Source organism: Hemibagrus wyckioides, linkage group LG25 (assembly GCF_019097595.1).
Source record: "Hemibagrus wyckioides isolate EC202008001 linkage group LG25, SWU_Hwy_1.0, whole genome shotgun sequence".
NCBI classification, from domain to species: Eukaryota; Metazoa; Chordata; class Actinopteri; order Siluriformes; family Bagridae; genus Hemibagrus; species Hemibagrus wyckioides.
In genome coordinates, this window is record NC_080734.1 from 10,431,728 (window position 1) to 10,447,042 (window position 15,315).

Consider the following 15,315-nt stretch of genomic DNA (forward strand, 5'->3'; position numbering starts at 1 on the left):
TATTATCCCACATTTAGGGTATGTGACCTATTTTCATCTGTGTTTAATGTTTTAGAATTTTTCTGTATTATGGTAATTGATATCTGGTATCAATTGCTGTGAACTCTCTCTCTCTCTATCTCTCTCTCTCTCTGTCCCTTTTCTCAGAAATCCCCTGAAGCAGTTACCACATGATTATTTCAGGGTTTCTTGCTGATACAGCACTTTTGGTAAACTATGGTTTGGTGCTCTGGCATCCCTGGAGAAATTATATAGGATTTGCCTTGAACAGCTTAGATTTAGTGGTAAGAAAACAATAGAAAGTGGAGAGGTTTAATTCTGTAGTAATTTTGTAGTTAAGCTTCTTTGTCATTATCCACATAGAAATGGAATCGTTTATCAATCTCAGTCAGACAGGCAACTACAGTACATCATTTCAAAAGCTCTTGTATTTATTTAATAATATTCTTTGATTTCTAGATATTAATTCCTCTTTTTTCATGTTTTTTTTTTCCTGTTGTTGCATTTTTTACTGCATATATTATTGTTGCTGCTCATATTATGTCACTACTTGATTGGTATTATCTTTTTGTCTTTTTAATTTCTTTTTGATATACTTTGAGTTTTTATGTATGAAAGCTGCTGCACAACTACTACTAATAATCATCATCATCATCATCATAATTTACACTTTTATTACATTTAGATTATTATGTTTGGTGATGCTTATGTTTACATGCTTATGTTTGCTTTAACTATGGGGATTAGGAACATAATACCCATGAAGAGGGAATCCGGCACTTCTAGATTGGACCTCACTAAACAATTGTGTCATGTGAGACTTGTTCTCTGAGCACAGGTGACCAGCAGTGTCACTACGTATCATGTTTCCAAACAAACCATTTGAAATAAATAAGAATAGAAATTACACAAGCAGTTGGTGCCATGGTTGTTTTCAATATGTAAAAAGACAAGTATAACAAAAAGCTCTAAGGTTTGGCTGTTTCTTTGGTTGAAAGTTGAAGCAATTCTTTTCCACTTTTGGCAGGAACAGAGAAAGTGGTTGTGGCTTGCATTCTGGATGCACATGATTCTTTTAAACCTTGTTCAGTGGGGATGTTGTTAGCTGGGAAACTTTGGCCAAAACAGTCCTAGATTCCACGCATGGAAGCAATCAACTCCTTACTAGAATTTTTTTATTAATACACATAAACAAACAACTGGGTTGGCTTACCTTAAAAATCACCAGTGGAAAACTAAATGCTTGCAGTTGCATACAAACAATCTCTACGACAACACATGAAATCCGTATCCAACATTTTAGAAAAGTTGCTGAGAACAAAAACATGAAAATGTCATCTGGCATTGCTGAACCATCAAGAAGAAGTTCATGTGACTAATGATCCTGCTCACCTTATTCTGTCAATATGAGTATCATAGACCAGACCATGCACTGACTGCAGAAAGGGAAACTTTTGAACCACCCTAAAGTGCTTTGGTTCAATGGTTCAACAGCCTATAGTAGTGCAGTAATACAGACTGTATTTTTAATCAAGCAATATTTATAAGGGATTGGATGAAAGTATTCAGCGCATTCAAATGTCACACAAAATAAAACAGATCATGTTTAAACAAGCAAGCAAACAAACAAATAATGAATAAATAATGCCCACTTAGGGAAGGCCATGAACCACACACAAAGGGAGCAATTGAGGACAGGCGTGGAAAATGCATCAAGGCTGTCTGTCTAAAACTCATTCGGTGGGGTACAGAGTTAGGCCAGGACTTTATATGAAAATAGTCCAGTTCAAAAGGATCAGCATAGTTTAGAGAATCATGTTGTGCCTTGCGTGCATGTATTTCTCCTTAAACATCGATTTTTGAAGTCTGTGATATGATTATAGGTGTTGAATTTGGGCATTTTATGTGAATATTTGATAGACATACTACCAAGTCCCATAAGAATTATAAGTGCTAAAACAAAATGTATTGAATTAATCCAGGTCAACGCCTGTAATATTATTATGCGCATTGTTCATGTAATGACTCCCAGTGGCTGTATAAATATAGACAGACATTTACAATGTATAAAATGTAACTGAAGTCAGGGAGGCACAAGTCTGGCTAGTGGAATAACCACTGCATAGTTTATTTATCGGATGTTTGCACTCAAAATTACGCGCTTTCGGATTCAGCCTGTGTCTCCCTCTTGCGGTGAGGCAGAGTTTTCATATGCCGTTAAGTAAAGCAGTGTGGTTTTGGGTTTGTGCCATAAGGTAGGGAGCGGCCCCCGCCTCTTTCCGCGCTCTCCGGAGCGGCGCGCGAGCTGCACCACTTCTGTTCGCTATGTGTCCACCGGCAGCACGCGCTCTCCCTGCGCTCCTGCTCGCGCTCTGCGCCCTGAGCCCGATGCTCACAGGTAGGCATCACACACGCACAATCACATACTTCAGGCTGCTCAGCATAGGTCTGCTTCATCCATACACACACACACACACACGCACACACCTCAGGCTGCTCATCACACATATCTCAGTCTGTCGGCACGTGTGTGACTGCGCTTTACCATCAATGATTTTTAAAACATTTTTAAAAACTCGACCAAATAATCACGTGCAGTATTTTGACCAGGCAAGGAAGCTTCAGCATGAACATTATTGGGCTTTCTTGAGGATCATATGTATATTATAAAAGTAAAGAAGTAGCAGTAAGAACTACCAGACTGGATTGTTTAGCCTCAAAGTAAAAAATAAAAAAAAATGACTGTGTTTTTTCTGTATTCTTCTACCGGACATATACAATGTTGATTAATGGACATTTCATTTATGCGCAATAGTAAACAATGAAATATGCATTACATTTCAACAGTAAATTATATGTTTACTGCAAAACCTGATATTGCTTTTCTGACCTCAACTTTGCAATCGTTTTAAGATTTATAACAAATATAATAAATCATGGCTAGAATGAGACCCAGACATTGTCATGACTGTGCCAGGGGGCTGATCTAATATGCCTGAGGTCTGCCTCTAATCTGTGCTTTGGTCTGGCTTACAGTAGTATTCATGTAGCATGCATGCACTATTAATGATCTGGCAAAAACTGTTTGGAATAAACTTCTTTTATATAAATTTGGTCTTCATCATCAGCTTCTGAATGTTAATAAATTTAGCATTAGCTTATGCACATTGACAGTTTTTTTTTTTTATGTGTCTGAATTTTAATGTGCCATTCAACATCATTTTTAAACTTGATTCCCTGCGCTATAGGGAATCGTGAAGGAACTGTTTGTCTAGAACACTCTCATGGAAAATGCTCTGAAAGTGAGAGCTGTATGCCAAAAAAGCAACAAAAAAAAAATAAAATAAAGAGTGATCTCACCATATAGCCAGTGAACAGAGCCAAGCTCCCACAGAACACAGAGGCTGCACAGGAGGAGCACAGTCTGTTAAAGCAAAGTGCAACAATATACAGCAGTGTACAGAACAGCATGAATTTCAGGATTTTAGAGCCATCCTGAAGACAGTGAATGAACTAGCTTTAACATGCCGTCAGAGAGCTCACAAGTTATGCTGCAGATGTTCTGGACTTTCACTCTGAGTTTATGAAATCCATTTTGCCCAGACTTTCCTTTACCCCGGTTCCATGCACTAAGGAAAGAGCAATATAGCTGAGGAATCTTGGAAGTGGCTGGTTCCCAGTGAGCACAGTTAACTTGCCACGTTACAATAGGACATTTTTTCTCTCTCCTCTTTTTCTCTCAATCTTTCTGTTTTGGAAGTGGTTCTCTAAATGAGGTCAATCAGTGCAGCCTGGGACTGCTGTCAGCAGCTGTGTATTGTCGTCTGTTCTCAGTCTATATTCTTTTGAATTTCCCTGCTTGACCCGAACGAGCGCCTGTATGAACCTTTAGAAGTAATCTGATTTGCTATTTGGACATCTGCTTTTTCTCCCCATGTTTATTGTTCATACATCTATATTCTTTATTTTTGTCTGTATTTTATTCTGACCTTTCCTTAGCGAGAGTCCAGACAATTCCAATTACAGCAACATTCTTTATGTAGCCAGGCATAACTTTCAGTGTAAAATATATTATGGTCTCATTCTGATTGCAGTACGGCTTTATATTAGGAACATTATTAAACTCTGCATATATTTGTCACATTAGAAAAGTCTAGGGTTATACCATCATATTTATCATTGTAGCCATTAAAGTATTTTTATTCCAGAACATTACACTATTTTTAATGTAGATGTGTAACATTTAGTATAATATTTAAAGTACTTCAACTGGGTTTGGCAGGGTTAGGGTTAGGCTGGAAAATGGCAGTAAGATTTGTGATGGCATTATTTATACCTGTTTTTTTTGTTTGTTTGTTTTTTTATATTATTAGTTGTTAGAGTAAACCTATTTAGATCAAATGAACATTCAAGTGGATTTCTGTATACAATACCGAACACTATATGACAATTAAGGCAACTACGATAATTGCGTGGCGTCTTAGAAAAACATGGTGTAACTTGGTGAAACTGGTTATTACATGCTGAGAAGTTGACAGCTTCTGTTTAATTGCAAACAGGATTCATTAGGCTTATGTCGATTTTGCTAACTTGAGCATGAAATGAACTGTGTGAGGAAATGGCACTTGTTTAGCAAGGTTTTAATCTAGCCACTTAACCAACATGATCATTGCAGGAAGATAGCTGGGCAAGTTTTCATTTCAGTATGGTTTCTTAAAGTTGAGGTATCTCTATTTCAAAAATTTTTCCAAATATTTCCAAAATCTGATTTAGTTTTCCCGAATCCTGCCACAGTTTTGATAGTTCCAACAACGTTACAAAAACTCATTTATCTTCAGTAACCACTTAATCCTAGTCAGGGTTATGGTGAGACCAGAGACAATCCTGGTAACAGTGAGTGTGAGACAGGATGTTAATGCAGATAAGATGGCAGTCCATGCAGAACTCTGCACACACACTTATTCACACCTATGCAGAATTTAGACTAGCCAGTCCATCTGTGTGCTTGTTTTTTGGGAAGTGGAGGAAATTAGATAACTGGAAGAAGCCCATGTGAAAATGTGGAGAAAATACAGAGCAACAAGCTCATTGCACTTTCTCTCATACTATGGATTTTACATTATGGAGTATCACATGGCTCTCCTTTCAACATATTTACTCATTTTATCATCCTTTTTGGCAGTGACCAACATCAGCCACACACATCTGCCTCACAGATAAAAAATGAGTGTTTTTTTCCTCAGTCTCATACCTAAACACACATCTGGTGGTGTTCTGGCAAGTAAAGAACAGGAGAAGAAAGATAGGAAGACACAGAGAGAAAAGGGACACATACAGATACGTACACAGGGGGAGGGTTAAATGTGAGGTAAAATGTGCATGCAAAACAGAGTTAAGTGAGAAGAAGAGAAAAATCATGCTGTAACCAGCAACAGAAATTGAATTCCATTGTGTTTGTTTGGAAAAATACAATATAAAGCTGGAGAGAAGATAACAAGGCTGCTTACATCTCTAGTTCGAGAGGAGTCACAGGTCAATGCATGTCAATTAACAAGAGTGCAGTTCTCATCCTCGATACAGCTCTTTGTCACAGCAACAGCTGCTTTTAGGTCCGTGTGAAGCGGACCTAAAGTGAAGCTCCACTTTTCAGTTGGTCACATCATAGTTTTAGCAAAATATTCCATATAGAACAGTTATAAATGATTGCCAAATACCGAACTGAAATCACATTTACATGTATGTTCAGACCCTGCACTAATATTTGAAGCTGAGTCTCCTGTTTCAAGTAATCAGCTTTTAGATTTTCCTGCAACTTATAGTTACAATTTTAAGTGTTAATTACAATTTTCTGGACAATCAGGCTTTGGGAAACACCCCTGTATCTATATAAACAGCTACAGTTACAGAGACAGTAGATCTCAGAGAGACAAACAAGGCATAAAGTCAAAGGAATTGTCTGTAGGCTTCTGAAACTGGATTGTGTTGATGAATGGATCTGTGGAAGGCACCAAAACTGGGTGGCTTCAATCTTCCTTAAAGTTCAGAGACTCAGGCTAGAATTGCTATCCAAGCAAACTAAGCAAATGAGTAAAGAAAGGCTTTAGCAAGTAGGTAGTGAAAAACCTGAAGGTCACTTTGATCAAACTCCAGAGTTCCTATGTGGAGATGCAGAAGGATAAACCCTATCTGTAGAGCTTGAAGAATCAGGCGTTTTTGTAACTGTGGGCCAATGAAAACCACTTGCCAGTAAAAGGCACAAGAAGCCTCACTCTGAGTTTGCACCTAAAGGACTCTCAGTCCATAAAAGATTTTGATTAAACCAAGAACTAAACAGTTGAACTTTGGGCTGAATGCTAGACATTACATCTGGATAAAACTAGGCGCCGATCATCACCTGGCCAAATCCATCCATACAGTGAGGCAGGGTCTTGACAGGGTTTATATTTCAGCAACAGGGACATCAGAGACTTGTCAGGATTAAGGAAATGATACACTGATCAAAGTAAAGAGACATCCTTGAGGAAAACGGTTCAAGAGAGCTCAGAATCTTTCAACACTAAAATGACACACGTATCCAAGACAGTTCCTCGGCTTTGGGACAAGTCTGGAAATGTCTTTGAGTGCCCCAGCCAGAGCGGGTATTTAAACACAATTGAACATCTCTCAAGAGATCTGAAAATAGTGGTACGATGACACTCCTCATTTAAACAGATCAAGCTTGAGAAAATCTAAATGGGATCAGCTTAAAACTTCATGCTAAGCAAAACTAAAGATGTAATTCATTGCGAATGTTGTTGAGAAAAAGTATCAAATAAAGGGTCTGAATGCTTGTGTTCATGTTATATTTCAATTTCTTCTTTTTGATTTACAGAACTTACATAATTAATAGCAATTGCATAGATCATTAATATTGTTTATGCTTCTTTATTGAAGATTATGTCTGTATTAAAATTTAAGGAGTAAACAGGTCTGCAGGAAAATATGAAAAGGTCATTCTGAATGCATTGTATATAGTTGAATCATAGAAGAAATCACACTTAATAATTTTGTCTTTTCTTGCATTAAAACATCTGATCCAGCTTACAAGGACCAGCACATAATTTTTCAAGCACTAATGCTCTACGTGAGGTTCATTATACTTCATGGTTCTTTAGTGTTTGATGAATTATGATTTAGTGTTTGATATATTATGCATGTTGCAGTGTATATTATTATTGCAATAATGACAGTTAAAATATTCAGGTAGGTGCTTTGTGTCTCTGTGTGGGTTTCAGTACAGTGGTGATGCATAAATTTCACATATTTCACTGACACTCTGGCGTTTAAACGGCAGGTGCTTGCCCCGAAGCTCTTTCCATGAGTCTTTACAGAAAAAACCATTGGATACCACTGACACTACGATGGCAGGCACGAGCATAGTCACTCACACACTACCGGTTATTCCCCAGCAGTGTGACCTAATAACATTCTCACAAGCCTCTTATCTCACTTTCATCCCACTATAAAATTATCTGTGACCTACATGTGGCCCTTTCTAGTTAAATGGTGAAAAAGCCACCTCTTTCCTTTGAAATCTTAGAAATGTGAATTTGCTACGTCACCAAGGTGGCCAAGCGAGAGAAGAAGGTATGAGGGTGTGGAAGAATAAACTGGAACGAACTTGCCCAGCACCCTGGTCCATTTGTTTATCGCATACCTTCTCCATACCCATCATATGCACCATTTACATTCACTATTCAAATAAAGTTTAATCATAAATAAATGCTTTCAATTATTTATGATTCATAAATACACATAAAACACTAATCATATGATGCTTGTAAACAACATTACCTACTTTTATTGTTCAAAAACAAAAATTACAACAGCTCCCAATGCCTTCTTGGAAAGTTGGCTTATAGAAGACTCAGTTCATTTGCCATCAATTAGTGTTTTATTAGAAGTGGAATTATGTTGTCTCAGTTATTTTCTATAAACTGTTTATTTGAGGTGAAAGGCCTCTTGTTTAGTTTAACTGAGCTAATCCAAAGGTGTTAAAATTTAAGAAGAATTTCAGAGACTAAAGATCATGTGCTTGTGTGTATGTGTGTACGTTGGAAACTCTACTAATGTGTGTTTATTGTATTGGCAACATGAAAAAAGTGTAACTGTATTTACTGAATCGTTTTTTGGGGCTTAGTTTCCATAGTGTACAGTAGCTCTTGATTTTTATTTCCATAAATATACAATGATTAAGAAAAATCCATATTCGTGTTATATACGGTGATCTCTGCTGATGGTTATCTCTTGTATTTGTCATGGTGATGATGTACAGGATCACCTTTATAATCCATCCCAAAAGGTGCAATGCAAGGCAAAAAAAAAAAAAAAAAGAAAAACAAAATTTATTCCTTTTATAAGGTGATATCATGAGATATCTGTGTTAGCTTAGTGCTTGGTGCTATTCCTATAACTATTCCTTGGCGAGAAATCCTAACGTCAATTCCATTCCAAATTGCAAAGTTAACTTAACAGCTATAAAACTGTCAATTTCTGTAATACATTTTTTCCATAACAATAAAACACAGACATTCAGAAACGAGTAGTTTAAAAAGTATTTTCCAATAAACAGAGCCCAAAACCACAGCAGAACATGACATAAACAGCCTGTGCTTGCAACATCCCCGCTCACGTGCACTCGCTGACGCCAGTCCTTTACTGGGCAGATGAGTTTTTTAGGATGAGCCAAATGCACCTAATTAACTATTACATGCTTGAGCAGTATTAGAGATATGCAGCACTGAATGTCCATTGGATAGTTCTAAAAAAATAAATACATTTTAAAATTTGGGGCTAGTGGTGCACTAGGATTGTAGTTCTTGAGGCTAGTCATGAGACCACAACATCCTGATCTTAATCTCCATTTGGACTTGATCTTGGCCATAACTCATAAACAAATTTAAAACTGATTTAGACCAAAAATTCTACTTCAAATTCATAAATGATTTTTGTACATTTAAATAATATTTGTGAAATTATTGTTATAGCATTTGCACTTACAACATTTGGCAGGTGTCCTTATTCAGGGAGGCTTACAGAATCGATTTGTAATCTCTATCAAAACTATATGATCCTGAGAAAAACATATAGGTCATGGTCTAAGAACTCTGTCAAGTGAAAATCCTGTTAGAGAGCTAGTGTAGTTAGTTAGAAGCAACATAATGGCATACCATATTGTATAATCCTAGCATTCTAGCATTAGCATTAGTGCCCAGTAAACAGTATTGCAGTTCATATCCCTTGCTATTTAAAGAATAAAAAAGTTACTGGAGCTGGAACTCATTTGCAATGGTTGAGTTTGCACCTTGGCTCTCAAGAGGGTAGAAACTGATGCTGCAGTGTTAAGGACATAGCATAGGTCAGCCATTATCTTCTGTGTTCCCTTGAGCAAACAGACTGAACGAACATTTATTCCTCTTCTTCCATGACAGTCATGACAGTCTTAACAACCGAGGCAAGGCAGGGCAAGTTCCTGCTCCTCTAGCTCTGCCCTCTCATGCTGCTACAGTGAAGTCTACTCACAGCAGGGCTTGGGATCTGTAAACTATAAAGAAATTTTGGAAGAATTTTTCGTCTCTTTAGTCTTGGTCTTGCTCTGGCACTAGGTAGAAATAAACAAGTGATCATTTGGGAATCAGTTCGTGCTTCATTTGTTGCTGGATCTGTGGCCAATGGGAAAAAGTTGTGACGTTTACTCCAACTGTATATAAATAACCTTTGAGGGTTGTTGGTTTGTCAGTTATAGATGTGTGACCAGAAGGATTTATAATTCAAATTCCAGAAGAGTAGAGGAAAGAGGGTTTTGTCCTGTGTTTAATGTATTGTGTTATCGTGGTGAAACAGTACATTGTGTACATTTTGATATGATACAAAGCAATACAAAAAATGTGATGATGTGAATTATGGAAAATGTACGATATCAGTAATTTGTTAATTATGCGTCTAATGCAATTGCACTGCTTGAACACCAGAGGTCCCAATTTGTGCAACCCAAAGAGTTAAAATGCGGTAAATACACAGTACACTGCGCACGTGACTACATTCTTTCATGGAGAGTTTACGCCATTACTAAAGCAGGAGTCATCTGCACTAGCGAAGTGGCCGAAAGTCTGATAACATTGATCTCAATGATCACAATGACTAACGTTATACTGTTACGTGACCATATAAACAAACACCTCTGTGATTTACGGCGCACAAGAAAGAGCCACGGAATTCAGTCATTTTAGCTCTGCTTCTGGTTATAATGACAATTTCATGTGCTGCAGGGGAACTCAAAAAGGCTTTCCAAACTTAAAATAGTGGGTTATTCTAAATTTTAGGCAAACAGAGCACTGAGTTATTTTTGTTTCATGTTTCACACTGCTCATACTTCACCTGGGATTATCAGTTAATCCTGGGTATTCATCATCTCACATTTCTCTCTGTACAGTTATAAAAACCCCTGGGTAAATGTTCTTTTTTGTATATTTGCTTATCATTGTATTCAGCAACCATAAACACAGCCCGCTAATGGTTTAAATAATAGCTTTTCCACTTCAAACTAAGGATATGAATGCTGTTCTGCACAGTGAGCTTTCACAGCTTTCTAATCTTTTTTGACCATTTTATTTAGTTAGTCACATAGTTGACTAAGCATTTATTGGTATCCACCTTCTGCAGGTATTTCCCCTCACTACGGCACACACGTCTGTGATGTTAATTGTTTTGCCGACTGTGGCTATCGCGCCATTTTTGTTAAGTGTTGCACACTGTTCAGTTTCTGATTGGGTGTCTGTTGCACCACACTGTACGGTTCACATTGTAGATTTTTGGCACCACAATGCGGGATTAACATTGCAATACAAAGTAATGCTTCAGAGCATGGTTGTATGACCCTGAGTAAAAAATGGTGCTAACCCTGCTTCTAAATTACCGGTGTGAAACGTTCCTCCCCTTGGGGTTAAATGCAGGGTTTAAACAACAGTGCAATGTGAAAAGCCCTCCCGTCTCCAGGTTATAGACTTTGTTTATTTAATGGATACATTTTTGGAGAATTTGTATAGTAATTCATTTATTTATCAAGATAGGGTGAAACATTAGTACATTTTGTTGTTCATAGCTATTTTAAAATTTATAGCCATAGTCATAGCCATTACAGTTTTATTTGGACAGAAATATACTGTGTTTTGCATTGTTCATGATTCAATATGAAAAGAGTTTTTCCAGTCACAATTTTTCTCAACTCAGATTTTGTTCAAATTATTCAGAGAATACTGAATGGTGAGCCAAGTATTTCAATCAAATAATCAATCAAATTGTTTACTTAATTGCGTGAATAATGAAAAACCAAAATTGAGAGAAATTTAACCTGCGCATTTCACATTACTAGTGGAATCTTTTGGCGAGAATTTGAAGCCTGAAATACGTTATATGCTAAGCAGTTCATTATTGCTCCCCAATTCACGTAAATAAACGTAATCCATCTTCGTATTGACAGCATGTGTAAATTGGCAGTCATTTTGTTTGGCTTTCTCTTAGCATTTAAACCACTCCATCCACGCAATGTGAAGCTTACGTCAGTGGAGAAAGGCTTAAAGGTGACATGGGACCCACCTAACGAGCTGGATGGTCGGCCAGTGGATCGATACAGTATTGGCTATGGCAAGTCTATGAGGTCTCTGCGCTTCATCAAGGTGGACAAGGACCGCCGCTCCGAGGTACTAGAGGACGTAGGTAAGGTGGATAGATGTTATGTTACTGGCTGCAGATTTGACAGTCAATAGTCATGCAAAGATGGAAATGAATTGCAAGTATTAAATGCATGACGACAGCATGCTCTACTTGTCTAATTTGCACGGTGTGTGTGTGTGTGTGTGTGTTAGAGCCTGGAGTCCTGCATTTTCTCAAGATCAGTTCTGAGAATGAGGATGGAATGAGTAAACCAGTCTACAGAGCAGAAACTCCAGGAGGTATGTGTGTGTGTGTGAGTGCGTGTGTGTTTGTGTTTGTGTGTGTGTCTTTGCATATGCATATGCACGTGTAAGTATGAGACGGTTTTCCGTTGTTTCATATTATTGCTATTATGGGACTTGGTTTTATTTCAAGGAGCTAGGAAGTTTTTCAGCATGTTTAATTGACTGCCTTCAGGAACCCACAAAAGTATATTCCTTTAATGTTTTACCAATGCACAGCAATTCTGTTTAATAAAAGCTTTACACATCCAAGTGACTTAACAGAAATACTATTTCAATATTACATTGTCAATCAACACTTCAGCAGAGTTCTTTTGTGGCTAAAAGTCATTTCTGAACTTTTACACAGAAAATATTTATAACTTCATGGTCTCTCTGCTTATTCTTAATCTTGCCTTTTAAAACCAGGATGGAAGACTAATAAAATGACACACACTTGAGCATGGTACAGAATATAATCAGTCCAGTCTGCTTTTCTAATTATTTCATTCTCCTCCATTGCTGGCCTTCCTTAGCAGCTGGAATCGTATTCCACCATAAAAAGCCAATACCAAGCTTTGTGTTGTCAGACCCAAAGCCAAAACCAGGCTGTTGTTTGGTGGCAGCTTGTCACCCTTCCAATGCATTCCTATGCCACATAAATCTCAAAATTGTTTCCTCTTCCGCCACCAACAAACAACATCTGTGTGTATAGTTGCATTTCCAGGACACGCACATTACACCAGGCACACATTAATAAATAAGTACACACATTACTGACGTGGATAGGCCATAAATTTGTTTGTCAAAGCATTTTATTTTAATAGTGTAAGATTAAGTAAAAGCTTTATATTCTTTTAATATTCTAGTTTGTTAGTTTAACGCTGGTACTTTGATCACAATAAGTACATATGGTCACAATTGCATTTGTTTTTCACTACAGGTGGGGAATTGGTAAAGCTGGATGGCTTTGCTGTTGAAGGAGGATCTTCTGCAAACACCTCCGCACCAGGTAGGATCTCCGACAATCTAATCATTATTTTCAATAGCTAAAGTCAGTTCACTAAAGAACAATATCACTTTTGAATTGTATTTAGCAGATATACAGAGAGTCAATGGACTAAGAAGAAATCATGCATTAGAATGTCAGCACTTTAGCTTCATCCTTCACCATCTGTTGCAGAGTCATGAAGCATGAAGGCACCACACCTTAATTCACTCAGAGAAAAAAATCTGAAGTTTTCAGAAGACAGAATTCAGTATCTTTCCCCAGCTTATTAAAATGCAACCTGCTATGGAGTTTTTATCTGGTGAACAGCTTGGGGTGGGGCAGACGGATTCTTTAAGAAAATTATTTCCCTCAGACAAAGACAGTTATGTTTTGGTTAGAGGACAGATGGTGCCCATGTGCATGACATCCAAGAAATACACAAACATCACAAAATTTCTGATTCATACTCATAGTACAACTTGTTTATTTTTTTTATGAGGGATGGTAAAAAACACTGATCAGGGTGGCCCAGAAAACAAGTCAGGAGCCCTAGATTATGCTCTCAAACTGAAATCTTAAAACAGTCCTCTAGTAGAGAAGTGAACCTAACAGACATCTGAGATACCGTTTAAAGGTTTGGCATTCAAACTCTATTGAAAAGTAAATTATTGAAATAGCCCAGCTTTGCTAACTAGCTTAATGTTAGGTAAGGTTAGTCAAAATAACAAAAATGAAGCAGTTTTAAAAGTTCCATGTGGTGTTCTTGTAGCTACAAAATATGGAGTTTAATGAGCTCGTGTATATGGCCAAAAGTATGTGAAGACCTGACCATCACACCCATTTTAAAACCATGGGCAGTAACATGGTGTTAGCCCCCTTTGCTGCTATAACACTTATCAGGGGTAGCTTTCCACAAGATTTTAGAATGTGGTTATTTGTGCTCATTCAGACACAAGAACTTTAGTGAAATCAGGCACTGATGTCCGTGGAGAAGGTCTGGTGTGCAGTCGGTGTACCAGTTCATCCCAAAGGAGTTGAGGTCAGGACTCTGTGCAGGACACTGAAGATTTTTTTGCATCAACTTTGGCAAACTTGTTTTTTTTACGCCTTAGTTCTGGAGATCTTAATGCTACAGTATACAAAGACATGGCATTTTTTTTTTATTTGTGAAGTTGTCTTCTTTGCAACACTTTGGAAAAGAAACACATATGGGTATGATGGTCAGGTGTCTATCCTTGGCTGTATAGTGTAGTTACGGTTTGCTATTATTAAATGGCATATTAGTAAGAATTAAGCATTGCCACCCAACTCCTCTCACACTTTTTAGTGGTATAACATTATTCCTGAGTAATTTATTAATAATTTCTTTTCCCAGGAAGAGATGTGCTTCAGATCATCTGTGATAAAGAGAATTTGGTATAGAGCAAATGGGCAGTAACACAAGCATAGGTGAAAAAATGGCTTTCTTTACTACAGTGCCCATATAAAGACAGGTCTCATGGCTACTAATGCTCTATTCATATAAATAAAGGAGACAGAGGGTAAAGCAAGAGTATTACAAAGTTAATGCAAATACTGACAGGTCTAGTAACTGTAATCTGCTCTGTCTGTACTGCATAGCCTCTGGACAGCAGAAAGAGTAGTCACACACAGCATATGCTAAATGAATCTAGACCTTAAAGGCACAGTACACATTTTGACCATTAAAATCATCAGAGACGTATTTTGGTTATTTGTGTATTGTATAAATGTCGAGCTATTAGCCAATACAGCAATATCACACTAGATACTCTGCAAATGCAGTTTGCAGTACTGGATAAAATTATTTAATGCCACCCCAAAGTCTGTGATTCACACTGCAGATATAACCTGGACACCTTACTGTTTATAGGTTTCGGGATTCCTAATAAATTATTCTACATTTTCTAATAATAACTTAACTCAAAAAACTAGACGTGGGAAAATATCCATATGAGTTTCCTGTGCAAGATTCCTTTAGTTAATTTCTGCAGCACTAGAGGTAAACACATGGCTTATTTGATATTAGATAGTCTTATAGTTATATATTTGTTAGAATAATGTATTTCTTTTTTTAATCCTCCAAGCTTGCCTGAAGCCAAACTCTGAGTGTGTTACCTGTTCCAGGGTAAAGGAAAGGAATTTGTCTATATAATGCAAATGACAGTAGTTTCCTTCACTCCCAGGAGTAAATGAGGTAAAAGAGAAACAAAACGGATAGCTTTAGTAGCACTGGGGGTGTTTTATCAGATAGAGTTACCACGCTTAGTCTCCAAATGCCTTTGTAATTGTATGGAGATGGCAATAAATGTACATGCACATACTATATTATTA

At 37.3% G+C, this 15,315-nt stretch overlaps 1 protein-coding gene across 2 annotated transcripts in view; it reads left to right on the top strand.

The window, feature by feature from the left end:
• The first annotated feature begins 2,240 nt into the window (after positions 1-2,240).
• The window catches only part of fndc1 (fibronectin type III domain containing 1), a 36,027-nt gene continuing 22,952 nt past the window's right edge, over positions 2,241-15,315 (top strand). The window contains exons 1-4 of one of the 2 annotated variants that reach the window (XM_058379050.1): positions 2,241-2,398; positions 11,560-11,754; positions 11,904-11,990; positions 12,916-12,984. In XM_058379050.1, coding sequence (XP_058235033.1) covers positions 2,326-2,398; positions 11,560-11,754; positions 11,904-11,990; positions 12,916-12,984 — 424 coding nt within the window. In that variant the 5' untranslated portion in view covers positions 2,241-2,325. The remainder of the gene's footprint in view (positions 2,399-11,559; positions 11,755-11,903; positions 11,991-12,915; positions 12,985-15,315) is intronic. The other variant, XM_058379051.1, reaches the window with a different exon arrangement.